Here is an 18,293-nt window from a genome sequence, read left to right as displayed (position 1 = left end):
TGAAGGAACGCTCAACTTACATAGGGCTGCCGCATTAGACACGGCAGCAGTTATGTCTGTGGATTTCCCCCTTCCGAACGATGAGTTACTCTGCTGGTTCTGAAATAAGTGTCCGCAGGGTTTCCCCCCAGAGATGTTTCTGTTCACAGGGGCGGGGCATCAGCGTCCCTCAGAGAGAGCGGAGAGGTGCTGTCCATGGCCCTTTGCGCGTCTGGTCGCGTGGATGTCCAGCCAGAGCCACGGAAGCTGAGGCGCTGGCCGCGTGGGGGAACCACGTGGGAAGGATGCGGCAGGCTGGGTTCCAGCTCACAAGGAGCCTTCAGGGCGCCTGGCGTGGCCTCATCCCCAAACACACAGCTGAGGCCCCGCAATGCCTGTTTCCGAGTCAAGACACACTGGCCGCTGCCAGCCAGAGGGGCCCCGCGTCCCACCCACGGGAGCAGCTCGGGACAGAAAGTGGACAGTGTAGTGGACGGTGTCCCCAGCGTCTGGGCACTGGCTGCCCCAGAGGGCTCGTCTTTAGTGCAGTTGGTAACGAGGGTGCACGGCACACAGCAGGTACTCAGTACACATCACCCTGCTCCCTCCCTCTCCCAGCCACCCACGTGGATGCACATCTCCTCGGGGGAGGCTTTTGAGCGAGCCTCTGCACCTATCCTGCAGCCCACCCCACTGCTTGGCTCCGAGCCCCAGGCCGCTGTCCCCACGTTCCCAGCTCCCACTGGTCCTGGGTCCCTGCGTGGCCCCAGACAGGCCGGGTGCGGCCCCTCCCTCTGGGCCCCCAAGCCTCCAGCTCCCCCGTGCACACTGTCTCCTCGTGCTAACCTCGTCTGACCTGGGCCCTGGGGACTGAGCCGTATCCTGGCCCCTCCCCGTGTCTCTCCTTGCCCCTCAACTGGAGCTGGGGACACTGGCCACCCCCCTCGGATCACATGCTCCCTCATGGGGACGCCGCCCCAAGAGCGGGAGGCAGAGGTGCTGGGAGCGAGATCCACGCACGTGACATGGGCCACGCAGGCCCACAGGAGGTGCTTCTGTTCCCAGGGAGTGTCACACGAACACTCCTTTCCACTGGCCACTCGAGGGTCCCTGGACCGTCTGAGATTCCCGAAGCCTGGACACGGATCCCCCCTGGTACTTGGGACAGTTTTGAGGGTGCATCCAAGTGGCGAGAAGTCAGACTGACTCACAGTGGGAGAGGGGTCCCGCTTCAATTCTGGGCCGGGAAAAGCTCCGTCTCGGGCCAGTGTTACAGGAGGTTAACCCTCCTTATGGAGACTGAGAGAGAGGAAGGGGCGGGGGAAGAAGGGAGGCGGGGGGGGGGGGGGGGGGGAGGCCTAGGGTTCAGATCTTGGAAAGGACACACTGGCGGGCGGAATCTCACACCCCCCGCCCCTCCCGCGCCCACGCCCCTGCCCCAGCCAGCAGCCCAGCATAGGCTGAGGGCAGGGAGCTGCCTGCGTTCAAAGGCCAGCCTTCCCGTCCTTGCTGTGTGACTCTGGGTAAGCTTCTTCCCTCTCTGTGCCTCGTCTTATCCATAAACAGAGATTACACTGAAGCACCTGGATTCCTGAGCAGAAAGAGGAGAGGCGGCCGGCTGAGGCGGGAGGGGACCCCTGGGCACATGTCCAGGTTTGGGACAAGCAGTGCTGTCCCCGCCGGAGCAGGGCTCTCACGGCAGCGGTGGCGCCAACAGCTCCCACTTCTCGAGCAGCTCCGACGCACCAGGCACGGAGCCCAGCCTCAGGCCTGGCCCGGCCCCCCGAGCCTGCGGCAGGAGGGAACCCCCAGCAGAGGAGACAAGCCCACGTGGCGTCTCCCCTGCGCGGGGCTCTGCAGGAACTGGGCTGGTCCAGCGAGAGCAGAGTGAGTCAGGGAGGCCTCCCTGAGGAGGTGACGTCTGGAGCGAAGACGGGAAGGACCAGGCGGCCGGAGAGGGGAGGGCTCGAGGCTGAAGGTCGCGGGGCGGGGGGCAGGCCACCGGGCGGCCGGCGGGGCCGGGCCTCAGAGCGCCGATCCCGCCCGCCACCCGCCCCCACTCCCTCTGTCCGGGGCTGTCCTTCCCCGGGCTGGGCCCTCCCACGCTGCCCACCCCAAGCCCAAGGCCTCGCGGCGCCGCGGGGAATGCGGCCAGGAGGAGCGGCCAGCAGCTGTCTCACGATCATCGCAGCCCATGGTCCGCGGAAGGGCTCATTAGTACAGACAGCTTGTGTTTAATTATTTCACTTGACCCGCTTAAGGTCCAGCAACCACCTGCTCTGGGGGGGAGGTGGGTGCAGAGCTGGCGTGACTGACCCAGCAGCTGCCCCAGAGGAGGGGCCAGGTCTCCGGGGCGGGACTGAGCCGGGTGGAGGCCGGAGGACGACGCGGGGTGGAGCCAGGCGCCACCCAGGCTGCTTCCGCCCATTCGGCGGGCCGCGGGGGGCGAGAACGCGGTGGGGCTGGTGCCGGTGCCGGGCAGCCAGGTGCCGCGCGGGGGCGCAGGGCGAGGGTGGGGTGGGAGGGTCACCGCTGGAGCCAGGAGGAAGGGCCACGCGACCTTGCAGCGACCAAGAGCCTGAGACAGTGGGTGGCTCTGGAGGTCCTGGGTCTGCTTTACGTGAGGGGCGAGGTCAGGGGGAGGGTGGGCCTCGGCAGTGGGCAGGCGCGGAGGAGGCCACCAGGTCCCCTTAAGTGAGGGTGCACGGCCCGGCACACCCACCGGGATGTTCCCACGTCCTCCCGTGTCCGCGGAGCAGGTGTCCGGGTTCGTTCCCGGGGGAGGAGGGGCCTCCGACGGCCGAGCGAGTGCTATGGCTCCCGCTCCAGGGCGGGTCGTGTCGCGGGGACAGCCCCGGCGGCTTGGTGCTGGTCACACTGATGGGACCTGACGGCTCGCCCAGCCGGGCAGGGCCCTCGCACGTCATGCCCACCCGCCCGGCCAGCTTCCCCTGATCTGCAGGCCCGGCTCTCGGGGACCTTGTTGCCTGTCAGCAACTCCGTCAGGTGCCACTGTGGCACCGAGGAGGAGGGATCGCCCCCCGGGCTCTCCGAGGGGTGCCCCTTTCCCCACCCGGGCCCAGAGTGGGGCGGCTGCCTCAGGCTAGGCTGCCAGACAAGGCAAACAAAACCAGGGACCGTTCAGTTATATGTAACGTCACACAAACAACTGACAATTTTTGGTATGAATATGTCCCATGCAATATTTGGGACACACTTGCAGGAAACACGATCTGTGTTTGTCTGCAGCTCAGATCTAGCTGGGTGCCCTGTGTTTTACCTGGCAGAGTGGAGCCTCTCCTGGGGTGCCCCCTGGAAAGGGTTAAGAATCCGGGTTGCCGGGGGCAGGCATGGGGTTAAGAGATGCATTTCAGGGATGCGTTCCTCCAGCCTCAGGACGGCGCACACCTCACCCAGGTGACACGCATGTTCCCATTTCTGAGATGAGGAAAACGAAGCTTCCTCATGGCTAAACAGTGCTGACCATTATGGAAGGAGCTGGGGGTGTCCACAGATGGCCCCAAGGCTGGATGAGGCCCACAGATGTGTGTCATTTGCCTTGCACAGGATTTTAAAAAATGCCAACCTGAGGCCTTCCCTGCTGTCTGCTCCACTAAGGCCCTGGTGGGGCAGACCCTCCCCAGGCCTCTCCACCCCTCCCCGCACGCCCCAGCGTGAATTCTGGCCCCTTTTGGCGTCCAGAGTTTCCAGCCCCAGCGCCAGGGGAGGGCCTGGGCCCCGGGGGCCACGCCTCTCTTGAGCTCCGAGGCCCTGCGGCCCTGGGCAATTAAGAGCCCCTGCCGCCTTGCCTTTCTCATCTGGAAAGAAATGCTACTACTGGAATTTCCCCTGGGCGGTTTCAAGGACTAAGATGTGATAACGTACACTGTACAGTGCCTAGCCCGCACTGACCTTCCGTGGGGTCCCTGGGGCGCCCCGGTGTCTAGAACAGGCTCTGCCCACGGCGGCAGCTCAGCACGTGCTTACAGAAGAATGGAAGATGAGTAGCAGAAAAGCCCACGAAACGCTGGCGGTATCCCTCCTCCCACTGCTCCTGGCTGTCTGTCCCTCCCTCCACACCTGCTGGTTTGTTCATAAATAAATGCAAACCGGGACGGCCCGCACCCCACCTGCTCAGGGAAGCAGGGGCGCGGCATCCAGAGCCGCCCCGCGTCTTCGGAACCGGCAGCTTCTCCGAGCTTTCTGAGGTGGGGCCTCTCCCTGCTCTGCAGACTTCCAGAAGGGTGCTCTGGGTGCTGCCCCTTTGTCCTCTAGACAGAGGCCCCGGAAACGCCTCTTTCCTTCTCCAAGGCCGACATCGCAGCCAGGCTCCCAGCAGAGCCGTGCGGCCGAGCTGCTCTTCATCTCTAAGGGAGGTCCGGGTGCTCGGGGGCCCGCGGGCTGCATACCGCCCGCTCCCCGCCTCTCTGTTTCCTGAACCTGAAGTCCACACTCAGCAAGCAACGAACAGAAGCTCTTTAGAGGTGGCGGAGGCCCGCTGAGGCCGGGCCGGGCAGGGCGCGGGGATCTGCCTGCGTGGGAGGTGGACAGGCCCCTCTGCTGCCGGGCTGGGGCCTGAGGCTGCTGGGATCTTGGACTTCTGGCCTCCAGAACTGTGAGAGGCTGCATTTCCTTTGTTAGGACAGCCCTGGGACACTCATACAACTCCCTTCCCGGGACAGGACAGGGACATCGCTGATGCTCCACCCCTGCCCTCTGTGGACGGTACGCGATGCTCTTTCTTTATAACCCACGCCACTGCCTGAATTCATTTACCTCGTGGGGACTATTCCCTCTTGCCTGTTTCTCCCTCCTGCAAAGTGAGCCCCACGCGAGCAGGGACACCATTCGCCCTGTTTACTGCTGTCTGCCCAGCACCCTTGGCAGTTTCTAGCACAAAGTCAGTGCTCAGTGAAAGTTTTTGATCGAAAAGAGGAGACTGCTGAGTGGGATCTGTGACTGCTCGGAACCAGTTAGACGTCTGGTGTGCAGCGTTCAGGAAAAACGGGTCCTTAGTCCCAAAGAGGAGAAAATATGATTGATCTTATCAGCCTCCAAGGCTCAGAGCAAGGCCACCTCTTCTGAGAAGCCTCCCCTGATTTCTCCATAGTTAGTTCCATCTCATCGCACATCACCACCTTGTGGACACAATCCACTGCCTACACACATGATCCACTGCATATACATGTGATCTACCGCATATACACATGTGATCCACTGCCAATACACATGATCCACCGCATGCACACGTGATCTACTGCATATACACATGCAATCCACTGCCTACACGCACGATGCACCGCATATACATGTGATCTACTGCATATACACGTGATCCACTGCCAATACAAATGATCCACCCCATATATGCGACCTATTGCATATACATATGCGATCCACTGCCTACACACATGATCCACTGCATATACACGTGATCCACTGCTTACACACGCAATCCACTGCTTACACGCACGATCCACTGCAGCACATCCACGTAGGTTCTGCTCCCCACCCCTGGCCCTGGGGGCAGCCACCGTCTAACCAGCTCCACATCCCCTATGCCTCACACAGCACTCTGTACACATCTGCTAAGTGAGGAAGGAGCAGGCAGGGCACTTGCTCGTGTTCAGGGGTCACCGTGCCCAAATTCAGCCTTGACCCTGGACCTCAGACAGGAATTTCCTTGGAGCAATGCTTTCAAAGCTGACCATGGAGAAGGACATGTGCATGCGTGTGCGAGAGCGTGTGTGAGTGTCTGCATTCAGGCACAGGCCCCGGTCATACCACACTGCTCTCCCGAAAGGTGTGAAGACACCCTGGGTGAGGCTAGAGCCTGGAGAAACACTGTACAATCTTCTGGGGGCAATGGGATGCCCTCCCTCCCGGGGCAGGTCGGGGACCCTGGGTGGGGAGAGATGGGGGATGGCTCGCCTCCCTGATGGCCCATGCCATGCGGCGTCACTACCCCCTCCAAGGGACCACCTCCCTAGCTGAGGGCAGCAGGCTTCTAGAAGCCGGACGGAGCCGCTCCTCATCCCAAGGGCCAACTGCAGGGCCCTGTCCGGGCCGAGCAGGCGCCCATCATGGTCCCTGCGAGGGTCCTGGGGCCTTGCTGGATCCTCTGGTACATGAGATGGAGGTCCCGGGTCCGCCGGAGGCCTGCTCTGAGCCCTGGGCATTCTGGCCCACCTCCCGCATCGCACAACTCCACTGACACGGGTCCCAGAAGACGTATTTACACTGTGCAACTTAGGCCCCTCTGGGCATTGTCTCCGCCAGGCCTCACCCAGGTGGGACCACGTGGCCCAGTGCCTGGAGACACCCTGCTGTGCCTAGTGGGAAAGGTCTCCCGCCCCGGCGGCGGCAGCAACACCAGCGACGCCTCACCTCGTCCCCCCCGCCCCACGGCGGCCTCCTCACCTCTCGGTCCAGGCCGGCCGCCACCGTCACGATGTCCCCTGTCTCGCTGTTGATGGTGAACATGTTCTGGGAGGGGCTCTGCGGGGTCTGGGTCACGATCCGGTAGCGCACCATCCCGTTGGCCGTGGTGCCGTCGTCAGCGTCGCTGGCTGTGACCGTCATCACGTAGGTGCCTGGAACAGAGACGGCAGCGCACGTGGGACTCACCAGTCACACCCGGCGCGGCCCCGCGCCCGCACCCCGGCAGACATCAGCCGGGACCACACCTCCCCGGAGGCTGGACGTGGTGTGAATCCTTCCCCTCGCACGGGCTGGAGGCCTGCCAGGCCCTGGGAAGTGCACCTGTCCCTCCCAGCCCCACACACTCCTGCAGAACCACTGGCGGGTTTCTTGCCGAGTTCAAGTCCGCTCGGAGGTGGTCAGCGGGCAGAGAGACCGAGGCCCTGGAGGAGGGGGAGCCGCCTGGGGACAGCGGAGCCAGCGATTCTGGCTCAAAACCCAGCACTCTCCCTCCTGAGCCACACGGCCCAAGGCTCTGGCTGGCAGCGTTTGCCGAGGATCCAGATCCCACGCGGAGGACGGCACGGCCGCGACTCGGCACGCGGTAAAAAAACAGGGCTGGGTATACAGAAGGGGCATAACAGGCACTTGAGGAAGCTAAGTGAGAAGAGCCCCCTCGGCGGGGAGCTGTGCACACAGGGCGCGGGGGCAGACGGAGTGGTAAACCCAGGGTGCGCGTGGGCGCGTGGTCACCCGCACCTCCGAGCCCGGGGGGGGTGAGCCGCCCACGCCATTTCCCATCCACACGCCAGGGTTGAGGTCCGCAGGGGACGCTCCGGCACGGTCCCCTGGCTCCTGAGAGCAGCACGTGGGGCTCCTACTGGCATCCTCCCTTCCCCACGGCGGGAGGCCCTGGTTGGACGGCACACGCCTCCCCTGGCCACAGTGATCGGGTCCGCGGTGGGCACCTTACCCAGTCAGAGCCTGTGATCCAGGCGGAGGTGCTCGCCGGGGTTACTGGGAAACCAGCGTACTGCCCCTGCCGCTGGCCTTGGTTGGGTCAGCGTGTGAGGTTGGGGCTGTGGTCACTTTGTGCCACAAGGAAGGAAAGTGAAGGACAGGGCCATCTTGGAGGAAACAAAACCAAGAGGGGCTCGGGTGACCACCTCCTATCGGGCAGCCCCTGGGTCAAGCGGCACCTGAAGCTGTTGCCTCTATACTTAAAAAATTAAGGCTTCTTTTATAAAGCGGTTTTAGGTTCACAGCAAAATTGAGGAGAAGGTACCTTACAGACTTTTTGTGTACCTGAACCGATATATTCCCCTTCTTGCCTTATGTCATTTTAGTTTGAGTTTCTGTCGCTTGCAACCCAGAGTTCTGACTGGCACAGGCTCCCGGCCCTGTGACTGCCCCTGGAGTCTTGGGCATGGGGCCCTAGTCCTGATCTGCATGTCCTTCGTTCAGCTCCACGTTCCCAGGCTGGAACAGTGTGCTGTCCAGGGCCCACAGGGGTGAGGGAGTGTGGGCACCATCGTCCACTGGGTCCCTTCTTGGGGGGTGCTGGCTTAAGCTGAGACTGAACTGGGCGTGGGGCTTGGCTGTGCAGCTCGGCCTCCAGGCCTGTTGGGATCCAAGGTGGTGATGGGTGGGTGTTTTAGTCATCAAACACGCACTGGGCACCTGCTCTGGGCCAGCACGGCGCTAGGAACTGGGCAGACGGTGGTGGAGACACTTTCGTGGTCCGGGCAGGGGGCCTTTTCCAAATCCTACCAGTGTTCTGGCTGCGCGGATGTGAGGGCAAAGCAGGTCCTCCTGCCTTCCCGCGTCCAACCCCACCGCAAGCAGCGAGGGCCTGACTGGGAATTGGCTTTAGCTTTCAGCTTTTACTGAATAAAAACTTCTCAAAGCAAATGCATTTTATAAAACAGAAAGGAAAGCAAACAGAGAGAGGAAAGTGGAAATCTGTTTACAGGGCACAGGTTTTCTATTCTCATCCACCAACCAGAGAGGAATGGGCCCAGGACCAGACTTTTCACACTGAAAGGACGGGAAGTCCCAGCCTGGACGGGGCCGGACGCTGCAGGAAGCGAGGGCCCAGGAGCTCCAGGCCCGCAGCGCCTCCCTCTCCCCACTTGTTCAATCCACAGATTTACACAGTTTTTATCAAAATGTAATTCGCGCATCAGAAAATTCACCCGTTTAAAGTGCACTAGTAGATTCACAAAGTCGTGCAATTGTCAATAGAGCGTATCTAACTCCAGAACATTCTGTCACCCCCAAAGAAATCTGTATCTCTTAAGAGTTGCTCCCAGGACTTCCCTGGTGGTCCAGTAGGTAAAACTCCACACTCCCAGTGCAGGGGGCCTGGGTTCGATCTCAGGTCAGGGAACTAGATCCTACATGCCTGCCGCAACTAAGAGTCCACATGCTGCAACTAAGAAGTCTGCATACCGCATGCTGCAACGAGGATCCTGCGTGCCGCAACTAAGACCTGGCACAGCATGCACGCATGCATGCACGCATGAATGAATGAATGAATAAATAAATGATTTGCTCCCCATCCTCCTCCCCAGTCCCCAGCAATGCTCATCTACTGTCTGTCTCCAGATTGGCCTTTTCTGAACACGGCTTATAAATGGAATCATATACTACGCGGCCTTTGTGTCTGGCATCTTTCACGGAGCCTAACGTTTTCAAGGTTCACTCCTTTTCACGGCTGAATGACATTCCAGTGTGCGGGGATACTCAGCCCACAAGCACTGAGTGAGCACTTGCTGTGTGCAGACACCAGGCTCTGTGCTCAGGATGTAGGAAGAGAACAAGCAGACAGACATGGTCCCACCCCTAACATGCCAGTGAGGACAGAACAAACAGGGAGACACAGATCATCACCAGCTGTGATAAGCGCTTGGAAGGGGGAAGAACGCTCGCATGAATGAATATGTAGAATAATGAGGTATGTGGGGTGCTACGGAGGAAGCAGGGACGGCCTGAGAGATGGGGGTGGTGGGGTAGGGAGGGGATGGGGGGTACTCTGGGCAGGAGGCCAAGGCCCTGGGGCAGAGAAGAGCTCCAAACGTTTGAGGAACCGGGGAAAGGGGGCATGTGATGGGGTTGGAGGTGGGCTGGGCCCACGGCGAGGATTCTGGACTTTATTCTAAGACCACAGGGCAGTATTTTCATCAGGAGAGTGGGTCAAATTTATGTTCTGAAGACATGCCGAGAACACAGACTGCATGCAGCCAGGAGTGCGGGGGGCAAGGGTGGGTAGTGAGAATGCTAACTCATTCACTGGATTTCATGGAGAGCTGGTTGCAATCAGACCAGGATGTTGCAAACCCACTAGGACATTTATTCATTCATTCAACACATCTTTATTAAGTGTCTTCTAGGGGAAAAAATATGGAACTTCTGTGTTTTGAGAACCCCAGGAAAAACATTCATCAAACACACCCACCTAACTTCACGCAATGTCTATTCCTGAAGAGTGTGTAAACCCAATTTATTTAATTTAATTTAACTTATTTATTTATTAATTTTTGGCTGCATTGGGTCTTCGTTGCTGTGTGTGGGCTTTCTCTAGTTGCAGCGAGCAGGGGCTACTCTTTGTTGCTGTGCGTGGGCTTTTCACTGCAGTGGCTTCTCTTGTTGCGGAGCATGGGCTCTAGGCACGTGGGCTTCAGTAGTTGTGGCTCACGGGCTCTAGAGCGCAGGCTCAGTAGTTGTGGCGCACGGGCTTAGTTGCTCCACGGCATGTGGGATCTTCCCGGACCAGGGCTCGAACCCGTGTCCCCTGCATTGGCAGGCGGATTCTTAACCACTGTGCTACCAGGGAAGCCCTGTAAACCCAATTTTAATGAATTTAATTATCAGTAGAATTTCCCCAGAGGCATTAAGTATTTAAAAGAAATCCAGGAGGTTCTGTTTTTAGCAAATGGTGGACAATGTTATTTTAAACCGATCTTCCTCCTGAGGAAAATTAGAAAAGCTGGACCCAATGTGAAATAAAAACATCTCATTAAGGGCACTAGAGAGATACCAAAGGCACAGACTCAGGGAGGGCGGGGAAGGCCGGAAGGGAGAACCCGAGACCGGGGGCCATCTTTCCTCTCAAGACATTTGCTGATTCGAGGGACTTCCTTGGTGGTACAGTGGTTAAGACTCCATGCTCCCAATGCAGGGGGCCTGGGTTTGATCCCTGGTTGGGGAACTAAGATCCCGCATGCCGCAACTAAAGATCCTGCATGCGGCCATGAAGATCCCACATGCCGCAACTAAGACCCAGCACGGCCAAATAAATAAATAAATAAATAAATATTAAAAAAAAAAAAAGACATTTGCTGATTCCAAATCGGCTTCTGACAGCTGAAGAGCTACATGGAGCTTTCAACAGACTGATGGGAATGGGGGTTAAAACATTGAGCTTGGGGCTCGCCATATGAGGGTGGAGCCTGGAAAACGCTCGAGTCTTTGGGATGGACCCGGAAGGGCAGCGCGCTGGGAGTGAGGGTGAAGGAAAGGAACCATCCTAGCTGACAGAGGCACAGCTCTATTAAGGTGACTTAGGCTATGATATCTGAGGTTACCAGACTCCCCTGCCAGGAGTGAAAGCATATCCTTCATAGACAAAGGTAACATCTTACCCTCAAGTCACCTCTACAATTTTTCACACACAAGGCACAGCACGTAATGAACCAGGCACACAAGAAGACAAAACCTGACTGAAAACAGAGAGAAAGAACTGACCAGGACCAGACCAGGGGAGATTCCGATAACAGAGTCATCAGATGCAGATTAAAAACAATCAGCCAGAAAAGCTGAAGTGCACCCCCAGAAATTCACATGGGATGCCCCGTTCTAGGCCCCGACTACCAGCCCCCACCAAGGCACACCTGAGCCCCCTTCTCTACCACGAAGCTCCCCGGTCCTCTGCCCGCCTTCGAGTCTCTGCCTGTGATGGTGGCTGGTGACCCCCCTGCTCTGAACACACAGCCTCTGCTGGTTCCCATCGGCTGGTCTTCATTTATTTCCACATTACTGTTGGAAAACCTGGATGAGGGACTCTCTCTGTCCTTTGTTGCACAAGCACGTGTGGATCAACAATGGTCTCAAATAAAAAGTAAAAAAAAGTCCCTGACCTGCGAAGCTCACATCTAGCAGTGCAGATAAACAAGGAGCATAATCAATTAGTACGTGACGCCGAATGTCTGACAACTGGGTGTTGGCTGAATAAATTGTGGTACATTCCCATGACGGAACTGTTTAAAGCCAGAATATTTTGTGATGCTTGAAATGTTCATGATATACAGCAAAACGGAAAACAATCCAGTTTCTAAACTGTGTTCTTTAATATAACAACATGTTCGTGCAGGGAGAGAAGACCAGAGGGATCTTTGACGAACGTGCTTGTGGCAATCTCTGCGTGGCAGGCAAGATGAGAGACTGTGATGTTTTTCTTTGTGATTTTCTCTGTATCTCTCAAGTTTCCTCCAAAGATTATCACTTGATTACCAGAAGGTAAAATGTTACTTAAAAAAAGAAATGAGGCAACTGATGGGACTTTTTTTCCAGCCTTAATCACAATTTGGTTTCTTTCAAAAAAGATTCTGAAAACCTGGCTGGCCCATGGCCACCACTCCGTGATCAGGTGACCCATGCATGCCCAAGTGCTCTGAGCCAAAAGGCCAACGGGCAGGGTTGCCATGGAAACAAACCCAGATGAAATATAAGTGTGCAGGGCCCTGAAACTGAGCAAGGGCTCCGTGATTTTCACTTCCTTCCTAGAAGAAGAGAATGGGGCGGAGGCAGAAGGAACTCCTTTTTGAGACCTGGAGAGCTGCCTGGGGGAGGTGGCCTCCACTCAGTGTCTGGGCACTCATCCCCACCCACCCAGAGGGCACTCGGCGACGCCTGCTGACCTGCGGGCCAGGCCCTGCCCTGGTGGCACCCTGCTTCTGCCCCCCTTGCCCGTGTCCTGTGTCTCAGTCTCCCCCTTACACGTGAGGGTGCCCCTTCCTGAACCCTCCAGCAAGTGTTCAGTGGCCACACCACGTCTCGGGTCGTGAGCAGGGCCAGCCTCCGCGTGTCTGGGAAAGCGTGGCCCTGGCATTGAGGTCCCCCGACCCTCTCGCCTTCTCCAGTGGGGGCGGGTCTGGTCCACAGGCAGCTGTGAGCGCCCAGCAGCCCCGATGCCGTGGCACACCTGGGCCGCCCACGGGAGGGAGGGAGCGATTCAGCCGCGGTACCCCGCTGAGCGCTCTGCCAGGAACCACTCACTGCAGCAGCATCGGTAGTAACTGGGGAGTTAAGTCTCACCCCCATCACCTGGGCTGTGAGAACGAGGAGAAAATCATCCTTCTAGGGCTTTCTCTGGAGGCCTCGTTGGGCCTCTCCCCCTAGTAGAGAGGCCTGCATTTTTCTTAACAAACGAAGCTGAAGATCGCTCTGTGTTTTCCTCTAAGAGGGCATGCTGTCTGCTGCCCGAGATGCCGGACATCTCTTCATAAATCGTGCCATCAGGAAAAGGGGGAGACGGCAGACCCTTGGTTCTTCCGAAGAGTTCATGTACAAACGCTGCCATGCGCCTTAAAGGATTAATTTCACAAACCTTAAATCGCAGCTTAATTTGAAAACTAATTCAGCTCCATAATTGGCTTTCTGCTCAAATCACTGAGGCTAAAGATTTAAATTCTTAATATGCAGATGACTTTCAGGTATCTGGTGCCAGCTGTGCATTAGTCCGTGGCATTAATCTCGGGGGGCTCCGCCGGCACAGAAGTAAAATAAATACATAAACAGGGCCCGCTAATAGAATAATCTATTTAAGCAAAAACTGCATTATATAGATGAAGGTTTCTTTGACTTCATTTGCAGCATGTAGATTTCTCTATTTAATATTTTAAAGCAACATTAATTTCAAAATTTATAATATAGGCCCTCACACAGTTACAAGGGGTTAGGGAAAGCAGAAATTCCAACTAGAGCCTTTTTTGTTAAAAAATAGTCAACACAGAGGCATCTTTTCTTGGGAGGCTTGAGAGACGCCATGAGACCGGTCAGGCTGCCTCTGGGCAGGAGGCGACACCACGAAACCCATTTCCAGCTGGAGAAGCCTGTCGGAAAGGGCGTGGACCCACGGCTGCTGCAGAGGGAAGGGGGCTCCAGTTATGAGCATGTAGCCCCCAGGCCTCCTGGAGCCTGAGGACTGATAATGTGAACCCCTGTGACCCCACCCCGTTACCTCACCATTAACCAATCAGAGAATTTTGCACGAGATGATCACGTACCCTGGGACCCCCAACACCCTTACCTGGCCTTTAAAAACGCTCTGCTGAAACCCTTTGGGGAGTTTGGGTTTTTTGAGCACAAGCCACCCATTCTCCTTGTTTGGAGCCGTTTCAGTAAATAACTGCACTCTCCTTCACCACAACCTCGTGTCAGCAGATTGTCTGTACCACACAGGTGAGCGGATCCGAGTTTGGTTTGGTAATGCCTGCCACTGGCTGTGTCCTTACTTACCTGTTCTGTGCCTTCGTTCCCTCATCTCCAAAGTGCTTGTGTCACAGGACTGTCAGGTTTCAGTAGGTTATCCTGTCGGGAGGCCTGAGGACAGTACCCAGCACCTGGAGGCCCTCGGTCAGTGCTGTTTCTGCGACAGCTGCATACTCAAAGCTTCAGCGGAAGGTGCGCCCCTTGCTGGGGGAGCCCGAGGCCTCCTGCAGAGACGTGGGGCCTCCGCACTGCCCTGAGCCAGGTTCAGGAGCTCAGGAAGAGCAGGCGGACAAGGCAGTCGGGGCTCACAAGCTTCAGGTCAGGGAGCCCAGCTACTGTTTTTATTTATTTTTTATTATTTTTTAAATTATTTATTTATTTGGCTGCATTGGGTCTTTGTTGCTGCGCACGGGCTTTCTCTAGTTGTGGCAAGTGGGGGCTACTCTTCGTTGTGGTGCACTGGCTTCTCATCACGGTGGCTTCTCTTGTTGCGGAGCACCGGTTCTAGGCGTGTGGGCTTCAGTAGTTGTGGCTTGCGGGCTCTAGAGCACAGGCTCAGTAGTTGGGGCGGATGGGCTTTGTTACTCCAGGGCATGTGGGATCTTCCTGGACCAGGGCTTGAACCTGTGTCCCCTGCATTGGCAGGTGGATTCTTAACCACTGTGCCACCAGGGAGGTCCCCCCAGCTGCTGTTTTTAATCTGTTGTTTCCTCTTCTCAAAGGAGCAGAACACAGCCTTTTATTTTATTTAATTTTATTTTTAACATCTTTATTGGAGTATAATTGCTTTACAATGGTGTGTTAGTTTCTGCTTTATAACAAAGTGAATCAGTTATACATCTACATATGTTCCCATATCTCTTCCCTCTTGTGTCTCCCTCCCTCCCACTCTCCCTATCCCACTCCTCTAGGTGGTCACAAACCACCGAGCTGATCTCCCTGTGCTATGCGGCTGCTTCCCACTAGCTATCTATTTTACGTTTGGTAGTGTATATACGTCCATGCCACTCTCTCACCCTGTCACAGCTTACCCTTCCCCCTCTCCATATCCTCAAGTCCATTCTCTAGTAGGTCTGTGTCTTTATTCCCGTCTTACCCCTAGGTTCTTCATGACCGTTTTTTTGTTTTCTTAGATTCCATATATATGTGTTAGCATACGGTGTTTGTTTTCCTCTTTCTTACTTCACTCTGTATGACAGACTCTAGGTCCATCCACCTCACTACAAATAACTCAATTTCGTTTCTTTTTATGGCTGAGTAATATTCCATTGTATATATGTACCACATCTTCTTTATCCATTCATCTGTTGATGGACACTTAGGTTGCTTCCATGTCCTGGCTATTGTAAATAGAGCTGCAATGAACATTGTGGTACATGACTCTTTTTGAATTATGGTTTTCTCAGGGTATATGCCCAGTAGCGGGATTGCTGGGTCGTATGGTAGTTCTATTTGTAGTTTTTTTAAGGAACCTCCATACTGTTCTCCATAGTGGCTGTATCAATTTACATTCCCACCAACAGTGCAAGAGTGTTCCCTTTTCTCCACACCCTCTCCAGCATTTATTGTTTCGAGATTTTTTGGTGATGGCCATTCTGACCGGTGTGAGGTGATATCTCATTGTAGTTTTGATTTGCATTTCTCTAATGCTTAATGATGTTGAGCATTCTTTTATGTGTTTGTTGGCAATCTGTATATCTTCTTTGGAGAAATGTCTATTTAGGTCTCTGCCCATTTTTGGATTGGGTTGTTTGTTTTTTTGTTATTGAGCTGCATGAGCTGCTTGTAAATTTTGGAGATTAATCCTTTGTCAGTTGCTTCATTTGCAAATATTTTCTCCCATTCTGAGGGTTGTCTTTTGGTCTTGTTTATGGTTTCCTTTGCTGTGCAAAAGCTTTTAAGTTTCATTAGGTCCCATTTGTTTATTTTTGTTTTTATTTCCATTTCTCTAGGAGGTGGGTCAAAAAGGATCTTGCTGTGATTTATGTCATAGAGTGTTCTACCTATGTTTTCCTCTAAGAGTTTGATAGTGTCTGGCCTTACATTTAGGTCTTTCATCCATTTTGAGTTAATTTTTGTGTATGGTGTTAGGGAGTGTTCTAATTTCATACTTTTACATGTACCAGGACAGCTGGTTTTAAGTGAGTCTTTTTTTTTTTTTTTTTTTTAATTAATTTATTTATTTTTGGCTGTGTTGGGTCTTCATTTCTGTGTGAGGGCTTTCTCTAGTTGCGGCAAGCGGGGGCCACTCTTCATCGCGGTGCGCGGATCTCTCACTATCGTGGCCTCTCTTGTTGCAGAGCACAGGCTCCAGACGCGCAGGCTCAGTAGTTGTGGCTCACGGGCCTAGTTGCTCCGCGGCATGTGGGATCTTCCCAGACCAGGGCTCGAACCCGTGTCCCCTGCATTGGCAGGCAGATTCTCAACCACTGCGCCACCAGGGAAGGGAAGCCCTTAAGTGAGTCTTATAGTTCAATCTGAGGTTCAACCTGACGATGTACTTGCTGGAGTCGGGAAAATGAACTAATATTTTGAGTAAGAACGTTTAACAATATTAATAAGTTAATACCCATTAATAGTAGTAACACGATTAATAATCGCACAGGTGTCAGGAGCCTCGGGTGGGCGCCCTCAGCTGACTCCAGGAGGTGGGCGCTACCATTACTTCCATTTAACGATGAGACAGAGGGAGTAGCCGGCCGAGGCCCCGCCACGCCGCACAATGGCCACGTGGTGGCCGGCCGCCTGGATTCTGAGGAGGGCGGCTGAGTGCCACGCGACGCCACCTGCCAAGTGCACAGTCCCACCTGGGGAGGACACAGGCGACAGCCAGGGTCTGAACACTTAACACGCCGTCCCAACAGCCTTCGACTCCGCCCCACGGCAAGGCTTCCCATGGAGCCGCGGTCACCCAGGCCGTGTGGGGCTAGCAGAGGGACAGACACGCAGATCAATGGATAGAAGCAGAGAGCCCAGGAGCAAACCCACAAATAGGCCCAACTGATTTCTGACAAAAGTACAAAAGCAACTCAATGAAAGCCATTCCAACAAACGGTGCAGGAACACCTGGGCATCCATAAGCAAAGAAATGATCCAGACGTGAAGTCTCACGCCTTATATAAAAATTACACAGAAATGAACTTGGAATGGACCATGGAAGAAATGTAAAATGTGAAACCATAAAACCTTTAGAACAAAGCCTACAGCATCTTCAGGACCCAGGGCCTGGGAAGAGTTCTCAATACTCAAGCCCAATCCATCGAAGGAAAGTGAAAAATTGGACTTCATCAAAATGAAAAACTCTTGCTCCCAAAGGATGCCATGAAGAGGATGAAAACACAAGTCCCAGAGGGGGAGAAAATATTTGCAAACTACATATCTGACAAACGGCTTGTATCTCGAATAAGTAAAGAATTCTCAAAACTCAGTGATTAAAAAAAGCAAACTAATTAGGAAATGGACAAAAGACATGAAGAGACATCTCATCGAGGAGGATGTGCGGATTGCAAACACACACAGGATGAGACCTCCAAGATCGTTAGCCAGCAGGGAAACAGAAACGAAAACCACCAGGAGATATCGCCACACACCCCTCGGAACAGCTAAAACAACACGACACCACCAAATGCCGACAAGGACGTGGAGAAGCCGGGCCGCTCACGTGGTGGGACAGAAGATGGTACCATCACTCCAGGAAAGTGCGTGGCCATCCCTTGCAGAGCTGAACCCTTGTTCCCTGTGCCACCCACCCAGTGACTGCGTTCTAGGGTATCTGTCCCAGAGAAATGAAAACTTACGTTCACGCGAAAGTCTGTATGGGAATGAAAGATCTTGGAGGTTTACTATGGCCCCAAACTGGGAACAACCCAAATGCCCTTCAAAGGGTGAACAAGGGCAATGCATCCACACCACAGACTTCTCAGCAATGAAAAGAAATGAACTTTGGACACACACAACTTGGACGAATATCCAGAGAATTATGCTCAGTGAAAAAAGCCAGTCTCCAAAGGTAACACACCATTATGATTCCATTTACATCAAAGTCTTAAAATGACAAAATCATAGACAAAACAGATCAATGATTGCAAGGGTTAGGGACGGCGGGTGGGCGGGGAGATGACTGTGGCTCTGAAAGGGCAGCTTGAGGGTCCTTGTGACGGAACCATTAGCGTCTTGACCGTGGAGGTCATGCGAATCAGCACACGTGATAAAACCACATGGACATGGACACACACACACACACACACACACACGCATGCAGGCAACACTGCTGAAGTCTGAGTGAGGGCCAGGGCTTGCACCAATGTCACATCCTGGTGTGACCCTGCACGGCAGCTCTGCAAGATGTTACCACCGGGATAAACTGGGTGAAGGGTCTGGGGGGTATCCCTGTACCATTTCTT

The 18,293-nt window shown here is 55.0% G+C and overlaps 1 protein-coding gene across 2 annotated transcripts in view; it reads right to left on the bottom strand.

Moving 5' to 3' along the window:
• Positions 1 to 18,293, bottom strand: part of CDH4 (cadherin 4) — a 576,830-nt gene that overhangs the window by 50,013 nt on the left and 508,524 nt on the right. For both annotated transcript variants that reach the window (XM_057530175.1, XM_057530176.1), the window contains one exon: positions 6,400 to 6,572. In XM_057530175.1, the coding sequence (XP_057386158.1) occupies positions 6,400 to 6,572 (173 nt within the window). The remainder of the gene's footprint in view (positions 1 to 6,399; positions 6,573 to 18,293) is intronic.

The sequence above is a fragment of the Balaenoptera acutorostrata genome, chromosome 15 (genome assembly GCF_949987535.1).
Source record: "Balaenoptera acutorostrata chromosome 15, mBalAcu1.1, whole genome shotgun sequence".
In the NCBI taxonomy this organism is placed as follows: domain Eukaryota; kingdom Metazoa; phylum Chordata; class Mammalia; order Artiodactyla; family Balaenopteridae; genus Balaenoptera; species Balaenoptera acutorostrata.
The sequence above is the reverse complement of the archived record's forward strand: the minus strand, read 5'-3'. Positions and strand labels throughout refer to the sequence as shown.